This window comes from Chaetodon auriga, chromosome 14 (genome assembly GCF_051107435.1).
Source record: "Chaetodon auriga isolate fChaAug3 chromosome 14, fChaAug3.hap1, whole genome shotgun sequence".
NCBI lineage: Eukaryota > Metazoa > Chordata > Actinopteri > Chaetodontiformes > Chaetodontidae > Chaetodon > Chaetodon auriga.
In genome coordinates this window covers 14,468,016-14,487,655 of record NC_135087.1, presented here as the reverse complement: position 1 = coordinate 14,487,655, position 19,640 = coordinate 14,468,016, and the positions used below count along the sequence as shown (strand labels likewise).

The 19,640-nt window shown below is 43.5% G+C and overlaps 1 protein-coding gene across 1 annotated transcript in view; it reads right to left on the bottom strand.

The window, feature by feature from the left end:
* Window positions 1-545: 545 nt before the first annotated feature.
* Window positions 546-19,640, bottom strand: part of LOC143331661 (latent-transforming growth factor beta-binding protein 2-like) — an 80,871-nt gene continuing 61,776 nt past the window's right edge. The window contains exons 27-41 of the mRNA XM_076748761.1: window positions 18,939-19,064; window positions 18,478-18,597; window positions 18,177-18,302; window positions 16,421-16,543; window positions 15,674-15,802; window positions 10,115-10,243; window positions 9,632-9,766; window positions 8,391-8,597; window positions 8,206-8,298; window positions 7,725-7,853; window positions 7,389-7,529; window positions 6,508-6,681; window positions 6,122-6,400; window positions 4,774-4,923; window positions 546-2,878 (exon numbers count right to left, since the gene is read on the bottom strand). Coding sequence (XP_076604876.1) covers window positions 2,703-2,878; window positions 4,774-4,923; window positions 6,122-6,400; window positions 6,508-6,681; window positions 7,389-7,529; window positions 7,725-7,853; window positions 8,206-8,298; window positions 8,391-8,597; window positions 9,632-9,766; window positions 10,115-10,243; window positions 15,674-15,802; window positions 16,421-16,543; window positions 18,177-18,302; window positions 18,478-18,597; window positions 18,939-19,064 — 2,237 coding nt within the window. The 3' untranslated portion in view covers window positions 546-2,702. The remainder of the gene's footprint in view (window positions 2,879-4,773; window positions 4,924-6,121; window positions 6,401-6,507; window positions 6,682-7,388; window positions 7,530-7,724; window positions 7,854-8,205; window positions 8,299-8,390; window positions 8,598-9,631; window positions 9,767-10,114; window positions 10,244-15,673; window positions 15,803-16,420; window positions 16,544-18,176; window positions 18,303-18,477; window positions 18,598-18,938; window positions 19,065-19,640) is intronic.

The following is a 19,640-nucleotide window of genomic DNA, read 5'->3' as shown; positions in this document are numbered from 1 at the left end:
TAAAATCATTCAAATGTGTGATTTTATTAATACAATTGTTTGGGACCAGTCCACATGTGAGACTATAGAGGATATAAAGTCTAAGAAACTAATTACACCTTTACTATAAGTACAGTTTTGATGTACCCTTATTGTATATTGTACTTTTTCCTGCACTACATTTGTTGGCAGCTATAACCACTTGCAAATTTAGATTTTACATTGTGATAGATTAAAACTACCCAACAGAACATTAAGTGTAAAATTAGGTCTGCCTTGACCAGCTCCCACTTTAAAATCTTGCTTACATGCTAATATACCAAATGATACTTTAATAACATTACGAATAACTAATATAACACTCTGGAAGGTGTCATTCTGCATAATAAATCCTTCTGATAGCTTAAAGTACATTTGGTGCTAGCAATTCTGCACTTTTACTTAAATTAAGTAATAAATACAATTAATCTACTTACATAACTTCGAGTAAAGAACTTTTACTTGTAACAGAGTACTTGTACTTGTAACAAACTGTATATAAAAGAAGAAGTTGTCAAAGAGATTGGTATTTTTTATGTTTTTATTTTGATGACTGGTAGTGATTACAGTCAAGAGGTAAACAAAATGAATGAGCATGATATTTCCAATGACCAAAGCTTTACAACAAGACATTTATCTCAAGTTATTTGTGGTTTTGAAAGACTTTAAATATTCCATCTGTTACCTAAATGTTAGACTTCTGGTCCGGTTCAGGCGATGAATTGAACACAGCAGAACACGTCATTTGTACACCTGTAGGTTTGTAGGTTATGAATGCATGTGAGCTTTAGTCACTGACCGAAGTTAGAATTAGACTTTTGTTTCTGTGCTGCTGAGATTTCTTGAGAGAAGTTCAGTCCATTAGACAAATAATGCCATTAGTCTCTTACACCTGAGCATAAAAGACAAAAACCATGATGAGTGGGAGTTCAGAAACCAAATGAGGAGGCCGATTCTGTCCATGATACATTCATGACATATGGATCCAACAGAGACTAAAAGAAATAATGTTCACAATTACTAAGATTTAGCTGTAAAGTTGTGATGCACAGAAGTTGGTGCTTGCATTTCAAAAAGCATTGTCTTTGTAATGAACTTGAAGAGACAAAATGTCTGCAAGTAGAACAGTGCTGCCACTTCCAAAAAATATATTTCAATATTCTGCTCCACAGGGCAGGGTATACACACAGTTCCTCTGGTACAGTGTCAGCCACTCTCCTCATACATTAAAAGATATGCTTTAAAAAACATTTTTACAGACATGTATAAATCTACAAAGCTATAATGCCAGATTCTTCTTACATTTTATGCTTTATGTCAAACAAAATATTGGTTGTGCTATGATGCATTAAGAGAATATGTAACAAAAATAATACATAGTACTAGATCTGTACAAAATATACCAAACCTCTCCAACGAAGCCTTTGTCTTTACATGCATTCAGAGATGCACACATGGGAATGGTCTGATGTGAGATCTGGGATGTGATTGCATTGCAGGTGTATGTAAAAATCCTTTTGCCCGTGTGACACTGATACATAAAAGCACTGATATCTGTGGATAATTTCAACTAATAGCCTTCCTGTCGTTTCAGAAGTTAGGCTCGAACCTGGAATCAAACTTCGCTAAGTCATGGTACATATGCGGTTTTTACAGTATAAGTATAAAACAAATTAATACTGTTAAAAAGAAAAAAAAAGATCAGGAGCAGCAACTGAGTCCATGTTTTCCTACTTCATTGCTGGTATTAAGATTGTAAAAATGGTGTCAAACAGAGGAAGGCAGGTCATACCTATTGCACCTTTTTTTCAAAGCATTACATAGATCATCATATACATCTACAGTCTTTTTAGGTCCACGTAAGGGCTGAAGTTTTTAATAGTTTGGCTACGTTGACTTCCCGGTTCTTGGTCCAGACATTCTTCAGCTCGTAGTTAATCTTGAAGAATAGAAAGGAAAAGCCGCTGTGGGAAAAGCTCTCTCGTGAATTTCTGATGTTGTGTCAGCCCTGGCATCCATCGAGTCCACAGTCAATGCTAATTACAATGACTGAGCAAGATAACATTGGTGAGAGGGTTTGACAGTGAAGCACAAGCTGATTTATGAGTGGCTGAATTCTTATGACATTCCTTCTTTGACAAAAAAAAAAAAAAAAAAACATTTATTATCTCCCCACGCTGTCTGAGGTTAACTGGTGAGACGAATAAAACAAGAGGAATCGAGTGTGCCCTCTGAAAAAGGTCGCTTTCTTAGTTTGCAGAGGCCCGTCATGTAAATGAAATAAATAACACAACAAAAAAAGTGACAGAGAAAATAATGTGGAAAATATATCTGCATATCAAATTGCCTGGGGTCACTGAATAAAAAAAAAAAAAAAAAAAAAAATCAGTCCACAAAATCCCTTTAAGGCAAATGGATATCTGGTGAATACTAAATCCCATGTAATACATTCACTGCACAATTCCTGGTCCTCTTGAGTGTGTATAAGGGGCATCTGAATGTGTTCTGTGCTGAATGTACGTGTGTGTGCTTTTGCATGTGTGTGTGTGTGTCATGTAGGGAAACGAGTTTGGACGTCTCAGCGTTACTGTTGGAGGTTTCGTGCCAGGCCCTGAAAAAGGGCAGAGGGGTGTAAGGTGATTTTTGAGGGAGCAGGAGAAGCCGGCGCTCCAACAGTCACTGCGTCAGTTTCCTGCCTCCCGGAGCTCGGACTCTGGGATCGCAGGGATGCATTTGTGTGGCTTGGCAGAGGCCACGAAGCCGGGCAAACAGGTGCACTTGTACGATCCCTCCGTGTTGGTGCACTGCCCGTTCTGACACAAGGGCACCTTGTCGCTGATGTCCTCGCACTCGTTTATGTCTGCAGGAAGAGGAGACATGACGAGTTAGTCAGCGGGGAGATTTCACAGCTGAAACAGCTGCCTGCGCCACATCTGTGGTGGGATACTGGAACGCTAAAGTACTTTGGGCTTCTGATTTCACTCTAACACTCTTTGCTTCCTTTCTTCCTCCCTCCTTATTTTCTTTCCTTGATTCCATCCTTTCTTTCTTCCTCCCTTTTTTCCCTCCTTCTGTTTCACTTTATCTTTGCTTCCTTCCTTCCTGCCTTTATTCCATCCTTTCTCCTTCCCTCCTCCCTTCCTTCCTTCTTCCCCATCTTTCATTCTATGAATTACAAAGCTCATTCTCAGTCTTGACCTTGGATACAACCTCACCTCAAGGTTCATTTAGCAGCTGTGTTGGAGCTCTCAATCATATCGCAGCACGTCATCAGCAGATGGAGTCAAAACTCAAACAATCAATGATTTTGAAACTGTCAATCTAACAGGGAATAAAAGTCCTTAAAATGCCCAAAAGAAAAGGAAGTTTGGGCGTCGATTAATTGATTAGTTGACCAAAAGAAATTTCGATTCAAATCAGAATTATTTGAATAATCCATCAATATTTTAGAATATTCTCTGGTTTCAGCTTCCTAAACGTGACTATTTGCTGCTCATCTTACATTATAGTAAATTATAAAGTGAGTTTTTTGGGATGTTTGGACAGTTGATCAGACAAAACAAGACGTTCAATTTGACTAAACAATGAATCGAGAAAATAATGGGCACATTAATTGATTATGAAAATAATTAGAACAGTTGCACTCCTGTGTAAATCCCTGACAACTGGTCAAACTCCATGTGCTGCTAAAGATCATGTCACATGATCAAAAGCTCCTGAATGGATCTGCATGTGAGTTTGCCGAAAACCTGATGTGATCTCGTGAGCAACAAACAAATGTGTTTAAATTTGTTCCACTGAAGTTCACATTTGGCGCTACGCGGCTTTCGCTCAGCCCAATAACATGCTGCATAATATCTCATCTTGTATATCTTCAGTCAAACATGCAGTCATGTTGCGTGTTGGCTGGATAGGATGTGAACTCGAATTCCCGGCCATCTCGAGCGCTGAACTGTTGGGAGTGACGGTAAAAATTAACAATGCATCGGATTATGTTTCCTTTTGGCCTTCGAGCGGTTTTTCTTCCCCCCTGTTCAGTATGGGAGGTCTGATTGTCATTTCATGGCAGTCAATCTCAAATGACCCTCCTTCTGTTTATGTCATGTTCTGCAGGGGAATCGCTAGTGGTGATATTTCTAAAAGGAGGCAAGGCACAAGTTGCATGGCTCCCACATGTTTCCACGGTGTTGGAATTCAATAATTTTCCTTGGGAAAACGTCTGGCCTTGGAGCTGATAAGCTTGTATGCAGAAAGAATACTGTAATCATAGTGTTTCATTACAACAAGACAGTCTCACTTTCCTACAAAACAAACAGAGCACACTTAAAAGATACAATATCTCATGGAATACACTGAGTGGCTGCGATTCAAGGCCTCCTTACTCTTGGCAGTGTGTGACAAGGGAATTTCAGGCCAAAGGGTAACACACAGCGGTTTTGAAGAGTACACTGCTTTCATTAGTGAACCATAAAATATAGCTTAATGCAAGGTTGTTAAATTCAAAGCTTCTCCTTGAGCTTGAGCATACAGTACGAGTTACCTCACTGAAATTAATCCCACCTGGCTCCAAAAGGCTTAAACCTGAAGCTCGCTGCGGTTTGATTTCAAGATTCAACACCACATTTTGAAACCAGATTAAACGAAGTGATTGATTCCGCATTTATTCTAAGAAGTCCCTCAACATTTTTACTTGGAAAAACTAAATGTGGGTGGTCTGTTGAGAAAGATATAAAAGATGCAGGGCAGAGAACTCACCTATACAGGCCATCTTGCTCAGGTCGAATTCGTAGCCGTCGAAGCAGTCGCAGGTGTAACCTTCTCGCACACGGACGCAGCGGCCATTCTCACACCCGTTCAGGATTCCACATTCCTCCGCTCGCAGACCCTCGAAGCTATCGTAGCGCTCTGATTGGATAAAGAAACATGGAAAGAAATCTTGTGTTGCTGTTGTTTCGGAAAAGACCCTCGTTTTCTTATTTGCTTCGTTCTACAAGGAGGTCAGAGGCTGGTGGGAAATCTCATGGCAGGATGGGCTCCTTAATCTCCACACTGCCTTAAATCCTCGTGAAATCCTCATGAAGAACTGCATGAACTCAGAGGTTTCCTGAAGAGTACACAACCAGTTCAGTTAGAGGGGGCCGTTAATGGCGAGCTCACCCACCTGTCTTTAAGTATTTACATAAACTATACAGTTCAGAATTATTAAAGCTGCATCTGTATAAAATTATACATTTACTAAAGTCAGTGATTACTTTGCAGCACATATATTTAATTTGTAGCACAAGCTTTTAAAGTATTGTTCTAAACTACTCAGCAAAAGTGTAAAAGGAGTCTTCATGAATACGGACGGTATAGCTGATTTTATGGCCACTTGGGGGCAGAGATAACAAGGTGTGAACACAACACTGACCTACCATCACCTTTAAGTTGAACTGGGAAACTTGGTAGCAAACATTTGCTTATGCACGGATCCAGCAGTTAGACAGCAACATGAGCTTTCATTGTGAGTCATGTGTCTGTTATCTGTCGGATTTTCACTCTCTGCTAGCTTTCTTTCTGGTCTTTACCAACTCCTGAGGGAAAATACTGGCTCTCCTCTATCCTCATCTATGTTCATCAGCCTGTCGCTAACTGTGTCTGAGTAGGTAGTGCGTGACAGTTTCCTGCTGCAGCCAAAACAACAACTCTATGAGAGCAGTGAGAGAGAACCAAACAGCCAGTTTGAAGGCTGGACAGCTGAACAATGAGCTGAAACTCACTGAACTCCATAAAGCAGATCTGGGTGAGAACTTTCTGCAGGTTTGTCACTAATGACCCCGTCCACTTCGCCACAGTTACACTGTGATACTTTGCAATTAAAATATCAATTATAGCCACTTTAAGTTAGAGGTAATACCATCACTGGTCAGCTATGAGCAGTCTTTAGAGATCAAATATTAGCAACTGTTTAACATTAGGATTATCAGAAGCTGAAGCTCATTGTTTACCCACATTTTATTTACCTCTGCATTACAAATATTCATACATTATACATACAAATCAATGAACTGGTGATGAAAACCCTTACATTACATCCTTGTCTAAGAAGGATGCATATACCCACCAGCATAGGGATCCACTGGCTGTGGCTGGTGCTCCTGAGGTCGTAGGATGGGGACACGGGCAGGTGGCTGTTGAACGCTGTAGTCATTGTCGGTGAAGAGAGGAACGCTTTCAGGAATGTCATAGGGTCCTGCTTGGTTGCCATAACTGTCAAAGTATGGAGTAACAAAAGGCTCTGCAGGATCCTCCGGCCCCTCGAGACCATACTCATATCCTGGCCGCTCTCGCAGACTGTCTGAACCTCCTCTACGAGCCAGGTTGCACATAATTGCGTAGTCCTCTGAATACAGCAGCACAGAGCAGAGTTATACTTTGGATATTAACAACAGTTTATGTGTTTATATAAAGGCAGGAGTTATTAACAGTTACACGCATCCTGCTTCTCACCAGATTCTCTCCTGGGACAGAAGGCACACTGTCCACTCCAGGCGACGCCGTACAGGCAGCAGCATTCAGTGTATGTAGTTCTGCGTCCCTGGAGGGGCTGCGAACACATGTTGTCCCCCTCCAGATGCTGCCAGCAAATATCCATGTGCACATCGTGATCAGGCTCTACAGTTTCTGGGAGATAGAAAGAGGAGGGATTCACAAAGAGACTGAGAAAAAAAAAAAACAAAGATACAGCTGTCTACATGACCTAAATCTCCTTCTGTGGTAGTGAAAAGAAAAGTGAACGCGTCCAAACTGTCCATTACAATCGTCATGCACTGAAAACTGCATATGTGCACCTCTAAGGACTGGACTGAGTTCCACCTCCATCCACGGCGAAACAACGGGCTCACAGATCCACATATCTCATTATAGACATTATGTTCATAAACTCAGAGCCCTCTTTGTTGTCCCCCAGCTCCTGATGTTATGCCAGTATGTATTTGTTTCATGATTTTGTGTGCTTTTCTTGTGAGACATGAACATGTGCAGATTATGAAAACAAATGTCCTTCCTGGGACAATCCTCTGGGACTATCTGTCAAAGCACGCTGGGTCAAAAATGAAACAGGAAGTAGCTCTGCAAAGCCTAACAGAACCAGGGCTGCAACTAACAATAACTTTCATAACTGATTAATCTGCAGATCATTGTCTTAATTTAGCGATTAATAGTTTGATCTGGATTTTTGTAAATATGTGCTTATTCTGCCTTCATAAAAGTGCATTCATGATTGCATTGCATAATGGTTTAAACAGCGTCCCGACTTTTGGAATTAAGATTGTGTAAGCAAGTACAAATGCTCTGACTGTGAAACACTTCAACGTAGACTTCTGTCACACCTTCTGTGGTGTTGAGGCTGATGCAGCGCCGCCGTGTGCTGTCCAGGACTAACGGAGGACTGCAGAAACAGTTGAAAGACCCGGCTGTGTTCACACACACTCCATCCTCACAGGCACTTCCAAAGCCACACTCGTCATAATCTAAAGACACAAAGAGAGGCACACAAACATTACAATATGAAGAAATGATCATTCAAAAGAGGTAGAAATGATCCAGAAGCAAAATCCCACATTTTAATCAGCAATAAAAATTGACTGGCAGCTTCTGAAGACCTTTACAATCCATTTTTGCCAGTTAGTTTTGCCAGAAACTTAAATATGGGTGTCATCTCTTACCCACACACTCCAGCCGGATGTTGTCATAGTAGAAGCCACTGCGACAGTAGCAGGTATAGGTAGAAAAGAGATTTGAACACTGTCCATTCTTACAAATGTCCGACCCAAACATCTCACACTCGTTTGCATCTGAGAGGAGAGAGAGAGAGATTCACACCTTGGTATTAACTAAGTGAGATGGTCAGTTGAAACCTAATACTGTTTTCCTGCTTGAAATGTCATTCGCTCCTCGTGTAAGGACACATTAAGGTTACAGTAATTAGTCAGATATGCAGGTATCTCATTAAGACTTGGCTAACTATAGAGAGACACTCGTAAATGTCATCAGGGATTATGTCTGTCCATCTGGCTTAAAAGTGTGTACAGATGGAAATAAAACAGGCTGACATGTCTGTGCCAATGTAAAGTTGTGTGTGAAGGGAAGCTATACGAGCTCAAGAATGTCAATAAAATAAGTTAGTGTGTACAAGAGTGAGAGTACCTATGTAAGCACGCTGTTCTCCCAGAGCTTGTGTAGAGGAAACAGGCCGGGGTAATAATCCACTGCCATGAGGGCACAACTGGTTATAATCATCTGGAAAGTGAAAAGTGTCACAATCACATATTACGAAATGCAATGAACAATGTTAGTCCCCTTTCTTCTGATATATTAGCCTCTTGTTGTACCTCTCCCTGGGACAGGACAGGCGTGGATCTCGCAGTTGTCTCCCCAGCCCGCCCCCACCGTGCAGCAGCACTCCTGCTTGGTGGTGTTTCGAGACAAGACGTTGTCGCAGAAGTTGGCCACATTCAAGTTATAGTAACACTCTTTCCTCTCCTCGGCTGAGGGACTGGACGGAGGGACTCCAGCAGCAGGTTTTGTGGCGATATCAGCTGTAGGCGAACAAAGAAAGCACACCTGTGTTTAGGCCAGGGGAGGTGAGAGGTCACGGTTAGCTACGGAAAAGCACCTGTGAAGGGATTTTCAGGAGGGCAAATGCTCACTCGTAGAGCTGCTTTAACTCAAAACTCCCTATTAATGTGGGATCCCTGTGTACAGAAAGTAGATGCTACACTTCAGTCGTACTTTATCACACAGTAAAACTGCTCTTCATCCTCCAGCAGGTAGTGCATTACCCTAGCCTGCCACTGCTGAGCCTGCTCATTTGTCCAAAGGCATGGGCTCAGGCATTTCACCGTTAAGCTGCCGGCTTAGCCAAATGGAAACACTGGCATGTGAGTCAACACACCATTCACTCTCACATGATTGATTAACACACGTCAAAAGCAAACAGCGGAATGTGGCAAAAAGGTACACAAAGGCATAGCTGGGGTTTAGTGCCCAGGCAGAAGAAAAAACATCCCCGCTGAGGGCGCGCCGCTTAATAATGTAAATACGGCCAATTTGTGTACACATAGGCCTATCTAGCTGAAGAGGTGATGGTATTTCCATGACTCAAAGGACCTTTTCTGTCCTTCTCAAATCGCAGTGTATTGCATATCCGTAACCTCTGCACTCAAGATCATTTTAGCACGGAAGAGAGCAATGTGTCTTCAGCGCTAATGGCCAATAGCTACACCTTATCCCTGTTTGTCTTGGTGAGGAAATGGGTTTGTAGTAACTAGGTCCTTTGGGTATTTACTTGGCTCTACTGGAGGAGTTACTTCATCAGTCATTCGAGGGATTAGGTTAATACAAATTTTTGTAGGCAACCCACCCAACCATAGACGGGGCCTATAAAACAAATGGAAACAGCCAGGTCAAAAGATCCTCTAAGAGATGTGGAGTAAGTCATGTCCACCTCATCACCCTTGTTGTTTGGATAATGAGAGACGGCTCATTAAATCAGGGAAAACTCCGTCTCCCAATGATGGGATGGAGAATTAAGTCCTGTGAGTCACTGTGAGTGCTAGCCCTGCTCTATTACCCAGGGAGCGGCACTGGCTGGTGATGGGATCAAATTCCTCATTGTCGTTGGGGCAGATGCACAGGAAGCTGCCATCGAAGTTCTCACACGGGGCCTCCCCGCACAGCGCCAAGCTCATCTCGCACTCGTTCACATCTGAGAAAGACGGGAGAGGACGGCACGAGGTCAGCAAAGGATCAGGCACGTACACACAGGCATGCGCTCCACAAGTCCAGGGCAAGGTCACGCAAAATAACCTTTATCATCTCGTTACTGGAAGAGCAATTTCTATCCAACTAACTTAAAAAAAAGTCATTCATAACTTCAGTATCAGCACAATATTTCTTTGCATTGATTGATTCACTTTTGAGTCAACATTCACTTGCATACTGCTAAGTTGTGTGATGAATCATTCTAGTTTTGTTTTTTTCATAGGATTCTTAGAAAAACAACACTTTTAAGCAGTACTGTACAATGAATATTTATTGCCGAGCGGACACTGACCAACACATTTGCTCATATCTCCTGGCGGGTTGGTGTAGCCTTGGTCACACTGGCAGCGGAAGGAGCCGTCTGTGTTCTCACAGAAGCCGTGGTTCCCACAGATGGTTTCGTTAACACATTCATCAATATCTGCAAGGTGAGGCGCACAAAAGGTGAGCACGACATTAACAGTTACAGTCTCGCTCTGCACAACAGACAAACTGGCAGGGTAAACACGGCGGTTTTCCAAGACAGATAGTCACCACAGTTTTAGCTAATTCATTTAAATGTTTTTCCAGCTCTGGTGGTCGTAAAATAATTCAGGGAGCCTTCCTCTCTGCAGCAACACAGTGAAAGTGAGATCTGGAAACGTGCAAGTCAACGTTCTCTGGTTGTGTCAGTGGAGTGAGAAGTGACACGTAGGTCACTGGGATGTTGGCAAAATGCAAGAGATGGAGGAGTTTCCAGCATGCAGCCGGCACTCAGCATTTACCCAGATGCTTTGCAAGCAGTTGGAGAAAGATGGCTTGGCATCAAGAGATTTTGTAACAGCCTTTTGACAGGAATTTGCTTTCACTCAGCATTTTACATGTTTAAACCGATTTTAATGTGCTTGACATCAGCTGTAGAGCTCCTTTGAAGCTAGAATGGTACAACGACAGGATTCAGGAGCATAGGATCTGATTTTAGCCCAAAAGTGGTAGTTATAGGTCAAATCTGGCAGGGATTGTTTGCATGGTGATAAATCATGCAACAAGTTTAATGGAGAGACTATATGCTATATGTCAGAGAGAGAGAGACATGAATGTTGAGGCTGTTAACACTGGACCATGTAACAGCAGTGCTGATTCAATACTACTTGCTGTTTTAAGGCAACATTTGTTAGCAATTTCTTACATAGATGATTTAGTATTTCTTGGCATCTTGAGTACAGCAGAGAGGCCAAAGACTGATACTGCTGGAGGCTAAGTCTGATTATAATTGTTTAAAAAACAATCAGAGAGTTTAACGATCACACGTTAGTCACGTGAAGCTGTTCTCTGGTCAGTTTGGCTTGCTACTGGCCAATGTTAACCCAACTGTATTTGGACAAGTTAGCAAATTGTGACAGAACCACCATCAGTCAGTTTATCAGTTGTGCTGAACTGTTCGTTTTAGGGAGTGTTAATGTCCTAAAGCACATAAACAGCCATACAAAATGTCCTGCTCATCTGTTGCAGCCTTGGTGTGGTCTGGCATTTTTTGAGATACCGTTATGAGAAATTTGTTCAACAATTCATGTTCGAAAACACATCTTGTTCTTTTCAGTTCAGAAATTAAAAACAAAGTCTCCAAAAAAAAAAAAAAAGTCTCAGTCAGAGATAAAATTAAGTCAGCGCTTTTATATTTCCTGCAAGTCATTAAGTCGGGAACATTATGACAGACGGGCCTGTAACTTGATATGAACTGCACTAATGCAATTAGAGGACACACCACTATGTCTGTTTTATCGTAAGCATGATTAGATTTTTTTTTTCAGTTTCATAACAACCCTCAATGATCATTCCATTCAAAGTTTCCATGACTAAGAGAAACTCCACCGCAGTGCTCACAAGTTTTAGAAAAACATGAAGGCTTGTTTGAAATATGGAAAAATGCAGAGAGTAAAATCACAACAACCTGAATATTTAAATGACATTTTTATCACTTTCACTAAACAGTCTCAAACCTCAGATGTTTAAAAGGAACTTGTTAACATAGTGAACAGCACTGTCATGTATTGTCTAAAGCATTTTTATTTTGCCTCTGAGCACACTTAAAGGCTGCATCAACTGAAGAAAGGACGAAAGTGGGCCAGAGAAGCCACAAGCCGTTTGATTTGAACCGAGGGCTTGGCCGTGGCTCTGTCCTCCCCTCCAACACAAGACAAGTACTTTCTCAGGCTTGCTGGGGGACAACTCTGTCAGTGTTCCTGTCCCAACTTGGCCACTTCTCTAACATGCCTCCGGGGTCAGACACAGGGGCTCCCACAAGTGAATAAAACAGCAGAGACAAAATTGTCTTTGTTGTTTGTAAAACCTTTCACAGGAAATGCTGAAACTTGTGGGCTCAAATGGCTGCAGGATGATGGACGATGGAGGATGGATGGACACATACTGAAAACCGCCAACCCACTGGATTTGCATTTTGCAGCTGTGGATTCAAATGCAGAACTGGTGTAGGATGTATGTTTTTTGGATACTGTAAGATATTACGTGCAATTAAAAAACACGTTTTTGAGAAGAATATTCCCAGAGCTCAATCAAGAGAATTTGCAGTGAGGTGAAAAGTATTGTATATCAGAGTATGAGGAAGTTGTCGTAGTGTGAAGAGTTTAAGCAGAGTTTGGAATGTTGGAAAGACAGCGGCCACCAGCTGGGAGGCCTGAGACAAAAGCGATGAAAGGTCTTTGCTAATTTATGAAATGATCAGTGTCTGAAGGCAGCCTTTCATTCATGTGCAACATGGAACAAAATCTGCTGCAAACCACATGTTGTGATGGGATGCAATCAAAGTATCATCCCGGGGAGAAATGAGAGCATCGAGAGCAGAACAATTTTAATGGCTTTTGTTTTTCTGTGAATCTGTCTCTGGTTGTGTTTGAGTGGCAGCATTACCGGACCAGCCATTTAGAAGCTGTCATCCAAGCAGAGCTTTCTGATCACACCACTAATGGTTGGTGGGGAAAAAACGAGCAATACCAAATGAGGTAACCCCACCAAGAGGTAGTCTCCCACCCGCAGGACGTGGGGTTGCCTTCCCAATCTTTCCATGTAATAATCAGTTACGTCACAACACATGCTGAGCTGTAAATTGCCCACAGGAAAGAAGGAGTGGGTGAGGAGTTACAGCGTGACCCGGCCTAACAGGCACCCATCCTAATGGTCTGACCCAGGAGGACCTGCTTCCTGGTTCCAGTGATGTGGCAACTGGGGGGTGCAGAGGGTTAAGTGTGGGTCTCTGTGCCCTGTGTTAATCTGGAGCACATGGTGGCAGGCAAGAAGAATATAGGAATCAGTGACTGTTGGCTCACCCTCCGCAGCTCACACTTCTCCCATATTCTCTGGGCAACCCCTTGTCTGATTGGACCCATATGCCCAGGTTGTTTCACACGCGACTGGGCAAGGATGAGGTGAGGTATTTGTTTGCAGTGAAGCATGTTTGTGCACTTTATCTGATATCATATCTACAACCTGTCTTGGGTTAACTGCAATGGAGGCTGAACTGTCATATCATGTCTTCTAAGAAAAACCTCTTACATCTGCACAATGGCATGAGCAATCGTGCACATGGTAGAGTCTTTAGATTTCTATATGTTTAAAGTGGTGGGAGGTTGGCAAGAGTGTGACCACAGACAATTTCCGGCCTTGGGCAGGCCTTATTAAAGACAAGGCATAGCTTGAGGGAATTTATGAGCATGATGGCGAATTAAAGCTAAAAAACAATGACCTGTGAATACACACATGCTGCCCTCGCAGTGCAGTTGCAGCTGTCACAATGCTGCGGAAAAATCCCCAATTTTCCCTTTTGTATTACGGCCTCTAAATCTAAATGAGCACTGCAAGCAGAGCCAAAGACAACCGCTGCCCCTTCGAAGGCCGGTGAGTAAAAATAAAACAACGCCCCTCACAGAAATGGCAAATTACAGTGTCTGGCCTCTTCTTAAATATTTGATGATTTTTACAAGCAGACAAAAATGCCCCGGAGTAATTGAGCTCCCTCCCTGGACTTTTATTGGGGTGACGGCAGCATCTCCCACAACTTGCCATCGTGAGGTGAAACAAGCCACTATTGTGTGTGGTGTTGGGCTTCTGAGGGTAAGAGGGCTTGGTCCTCAAACTGGGTCTGTGACTCAATGCTGAGCTGTACGAGTGTTTGTTTTGTGGGGTCTAGAGAAAATACGAGCAGCTGGCGTCACAACATAGCAACAGGGGAAAGATGGTCAGATGCGGTCATAACTGGGCACCCATTCAGGCGAGTTAAATGGGAGTTTTGTTGCACCACAGGGGACAATGTGAAAGCTTTTCAATCAGGTCCCGCCTAAAGACTCCATCACAGGACATGTCAGGTAAGAAAATGTCTAACTTTTCGCACATAGCATGACAGTGGAGGTCTTTGGCCCTTAATACAGTTATCAGGGATGCATTTTTAGATCACACACCAATAAGCACTTAACTGATTTGAGCCTATATGATCTGCTTAGCAGGGTTTTGACTCTGACACTGAAGGAGTGCAGTGGTGAGCAGCTGGTTTCAATCTGCCCTTATCACACTGCAGGCCCCTGCACTCTTCAGCTGGTGCCAGACAGACAACACCATAAAGTGCAGTGAAGAGGCAGCCACACGTAGCAGGGATCAGTGTGATGGAGGGGGCGGGGGTCTGATCTGTCACTGATCAACACTGCAGCAGCATATCCTCCCCCTGATCTCCATCTGTTGACAGTCCAATAAAAACTCAGGGTCATGAGAATATGCGAAGCCGCGCCGCAATCCGAGTGCATCTCTGCAACGGTTTCGGTCTGTGCTTCTCTTTCTCTAACACAAACACACAAGTAAGGATGCAAAAACCCACAGTTAACCACATGCACGCACACATTCGCACTCACATACACACACGATCACCCGCAAACACCCACAGCTTCCATCTGCAGTCCAACACATCATTCCATTGTGATGCTCTCAGACTGCTTTCCCCTCTTCGCCTGTCACTCTCCAGTGTCTGTTTGGACTCTGTCTTAATATGAGGAAAATATTTGGCCTTTTGTTTGTATCTCCCGTAGTCCTCATAAACCAGGCTTGTTGTTTTATGGTGCTAGGAGAGCAACAAAGACAACTGTGCTACAAAATAAAGAGTAATAAACTCAAATCCTTGAGCAACAAACCCCACTAATATCTCAAGCCCCAGGTGTCTAATCCTGCCAGTAAACACAGAAGGCTTCATGTGTTCTGGAGGTCATGGACATGTGTCCGTTGTTGTTGGCCAGCTGTGGACCCAGATGTAGCATAAGTACAAACCTAGCCAGTCAACCCAGGTGACCAGGCTCCTCCATAGAGAGGAAAAAGAGGTAAGGGCCTGACAATCCTATCCCCTCTCAAAACATGAACAGCAGTGATCAGGTTCCACCGTCCCTCTCTGCCAGAGGCGCTCCATTTGCTCCGATGTCAGGAGGAGGAGACCATTATCAGCCACTGGCCTCACACACCGCCTCCAATGACAGTGCACTCCTCTTTCTAAAGTGCCCCAATTTCAGGGGCCACTTCTCTTCATCTCCTCCACGGCCCCTTGTGCGGGAAGAACTCGAGTACCCGATAGCTTTTGATTCACATCAGCCTCTTTGTGTCTGCATGCCAAACAGATATCATTATCTATGCTCGAAGGGAGAGTCCTGCAGAGAATGCAGAGTTTTGAGTTGATTTGAGGCTACACTCTTCCCTATCTTGAACCACAGCCCACACGGTAAATGGATTGAATGTATGGCACAAAAATAGGTAGACAGCCTCAAGATCTGCCTGTTTTTTCTTAACATAATTAACTATAACTATGCGCAGTTTAACCACTCACCACAGTCTGTGCCGTCCTCTCCCTCGAGCCCAGGCTGACAGCCCATGAAGCACCGATAGGAGCCGATGGTGTTCTCGCAGCGCCAGGTACCGCACACTGAGCTTCCAAACTCCTTGCACTCATTCTGGTCTATACAGTGAGAGAGTGACAGACGGATCAGTAAGTGACAAACACAGGCACAAACACAAACACAAACACGGGTGCAATCAGACATAAAAACAGTCACATGCATCCCCGCACGCACACTTATACTCCCTCCACTGCTCCTCTGCTTCCAGTGTAATAGCTGTACAGCAGGAGTTGGCCAGGAGGCCTGTGGTGTAGCTGTCCTCAGTAAACGCAGCAGGCAACAGAAATGGCCAAGAACAATATTATCACAGCAACCAAAGAACTTGTGAAGGAGCTAAAGGGAGACGTTCCAGGGGGAGAAACACCTCCTGCTCACAATGGGGTCATTCATACTTCCCTCAGGGGAGAGCGAGCTCAGGGCTCCAGCCATGTTAGCCAGGCACCCCTCAATCCTGAGACCATGGAGGAAAGCCTCTAAGCCAGGCTTGGACATTTTTACTGGAGCCCAGTCACCACTGGCTATAGATAATCAATCATAGCCAACTGTGCTATACTGAGTACGCTTAAGCCTAAATGTAGCGTGACAATCAAACAGCTAATGCTGACATGCTGGCTTACTCCGAGAGTAGAAACCCATACCCAGCAGGACATCTCACACAGAGTTTTATTCTGTCTTACCTTCACAGTCAGACATGTCAGCATTGATCTTGAAGCCAGCTTCACATAAACAGAAGAAAGAGCCATCAGTGTTGAGACACTGTCCCCGGCTGCACACGTTGTCTTTGCTGCATTCATCCACATCTAAGGCAGAGAGAAGGGGAAAAGAGAGGCAGACAAATTAAAATAGATATTTAGAGAAAGGGTTGGTCAAGATTTATTACCTATTGATTATCACTAAATATCCCCATATATCCTCTGTAAGTCCACAGGGAACACCACTCCTTTTCATAAGTTTCACAAAAAGAATGTGTAATCAAGCGGTTGTCTGAGCACAAGATGCATTGCATCTACCTCAGCTTTTCAAGCGGAGAACATTTTCCTCTGACTCGTAAAAATTAATAATAAATGCGGCATGCTTGATTAGCCGTAGATTGGTGGATAATTGCAGCATTACAGCATAACTTGTAAGGTACTTGGACCCGGGGTAAAAAGAGGGGGAAAGGCAAGAAAGCGGGGGAAACTCATCGCTGGGGAAAAGTCTGTCTTCCTTTTCCAACCTTTGATAATCAGATGAATCTTTCAGAGACGACAAGGTAAACACCCACTTGCAAAGATAGGAAGAAAAAACAATATCCCAGACTTTAAGTAAACACATAAATATGCTATGACTGGATAGTTTTGGAGTTAATTCAAGGACTTCAAAGTCTGTATTGAAAGGCACAGCAAGGCTATGGTACAACCTGTTGATTTGGGTTAAACTGAGCTGTGTTTCATTCTGCTGTCAGTCCTTTATTACGAATGTTCTGTTTTTGCTGAAAGATTGCTCTGGTCAAAGCCAAGCATCATTTTGGCCTCACCTGACTAAACCCATCTTTCACTCATAAACTCACATGCCCTCATCCTCCCTTCACCTCCCCCTGCAGGCTCATGTCAGAGGGGTCTGGCTTTTATTGTGTCAGCACTGTACACACAATGGCAGACTGCAAGAAAGTATATGACAGCTGCTGATTTATAGGATAATTAGAGGCCAGTATTTGTAGTGGCGGGCAGCCAAAGTACCTGATGCAGACTGGGCAGTTTGCTCCTAGCCTGTGGACGATATCTGAAGTGCTCCAAGGCCAAAGCCTCAGTGGAAGCATGTCCCTGCTCAAGGACTGACCCTAGTCAAACCTACCTGCTTCACATCACAGCAAGATATTTCACTGCCAGACAACCTGCAGTTTACTTAACTTCACCTCTTACTATTCTGCAAGACACACCAGCAATAACACTGATCCAATTCTGACATCCGAGCCAAACTTATATCATGTATTTTGACAGCAAATGCCCCAGTTTGTTGAAAAGAAAAGCCTTGCTTAGCTGATGGTCAGGCTCCATTTTTTTTTTCCATCATTATGGCCAGTGGGTCACTGGGTGCGGCTGGAATAACATCAAACTGATGTCTAAGCAGAGAGAGACTGAGCTGAGACAAGAGGCCATGGCCCATTACGCAGAAAGCACCCATGCCAGGGGTCCGAGACCTGGCCTCAGCACCCAGGACAGCAAAGTGAGGATACTGTCTGTCAGCCTGCCTGCACCGGATGAAGTAACTTGTGCAAGCCAACAAGGTTACTGTAAAATGACTTGAGCAATACGGGCTAAAAACCATTATTGCAGTATTACCAACTTTCTCCAATTTTGATGCTGCCTCACCCAATTACACAAAGCCCATAAAATCATGAGAAAAATAATTTCCCATTGCCATTACTGTTCTCGCAGCAGTGTGTTACTGTACCTTGGCAGCCGGTCCTTCCATTAATGGTTGTATATCCATCAGGACAGATGCATGTGTAGGAGCCCTCAGTGTTGAGACAGTCTCCTTCACCGCAGATCCCCACAATGGTTAAACACTCATTGATATCTGTCACACACAAGCACAAATATACACGTACAGCTGTGTCAAGATGCCAACATGAGGCAAGCCGCAAGAAACAGTGAACCACTAATGGTATATTTCATGCGTCAGATGACCGAGAGTGCGTGCGTGTGTGTGTGTGTGTGTGTGTGTGAGAGAGTGCGTGTGCGTGTGTGTATACCTCTGCAGGACGTCCCGTCCACCAGCTCCAACCCATCAGGGCAGGAGCAGCTGTAGGAACCGACGTTGTTGTTGCACAGGCCTCCCTCACACAGGCTGTTGTCTTCACATTCATTCACATCTGTATTGACACACACACATACACACACACACACACACACACACACACACACACACACACACACACACACACACACATTTACACACGTCATCAGCATGACACACTTACACCAGCTGTAAATCACTGGGTCTCACTTCAATTGTGCCCATTTTGCCGTTGGAGTAAAGAACTCTCAGACTGCAATGAGCACGTCAGAAAAGTCATGCATCATCTACACCAGCGAGTAATGACTTAGTCTTACTGTGGTAGGTCATACTGCGCTGGAACGAATGACTGTGAAAAATTATTGCACAGAAATCATAAGTTTTTGTGACCACAGTGAACCACCCACTGCACTGTACCTTCACATGAGAGCCCGTCGGTTGCCACTGTGAAGCCTGGGTCACAGGCCATGCATGAGAAGGAGCCTTCTGTGTTGGTGCAAACACCCGTGGGGCACATACCTGGGGTCTGGCACTCATCAATGTCTAAGGGACAGAAGAAGAAGAAGAAAAGGTTCGTTATAGGTTATCATCTTAAGCAAATGAACCTCTAAAGAGTCCACTTTTTGATCATTCACTGTCTTACCTGTTAAAACTGATTAATGGCTGTGACTCAGCCTAACATACAGTAAGCAAAGCCTTCTTTATTAGATCGCTCTGACAGTGTTTTATTAAAAAGGGTGGAAAGATAAGTATGCGGGACGGTCATTGAATCCAAAACAGCAAGCTATTACAGGTGGCGTATAATTACTCTATCTACAAACAGTCACTGGCTCGCTGTTATGTGATCATTAGAAATTCCTCGAGCCGGTACAGATTGTATTTCTTACAGAGAAAATAGTGTGGGCCATTGTTAAGTGATTGAGACGGCTTCGTTTTGCCTTTGGGTGAACAGAGCGAGTTCAACAAGGCGAGCCCGTTGCAGTACGTGGAAGGCTGGGGAGTGGTTGACTTCATTTCAAATTAAGCCCTTAATATTTTCCATGGCATCACAGGCATCCATTAAAATCCTATCAGAGGTCCACTTGGACTTGAAGTTGTTTTATAAAACTTTTTCCCAGC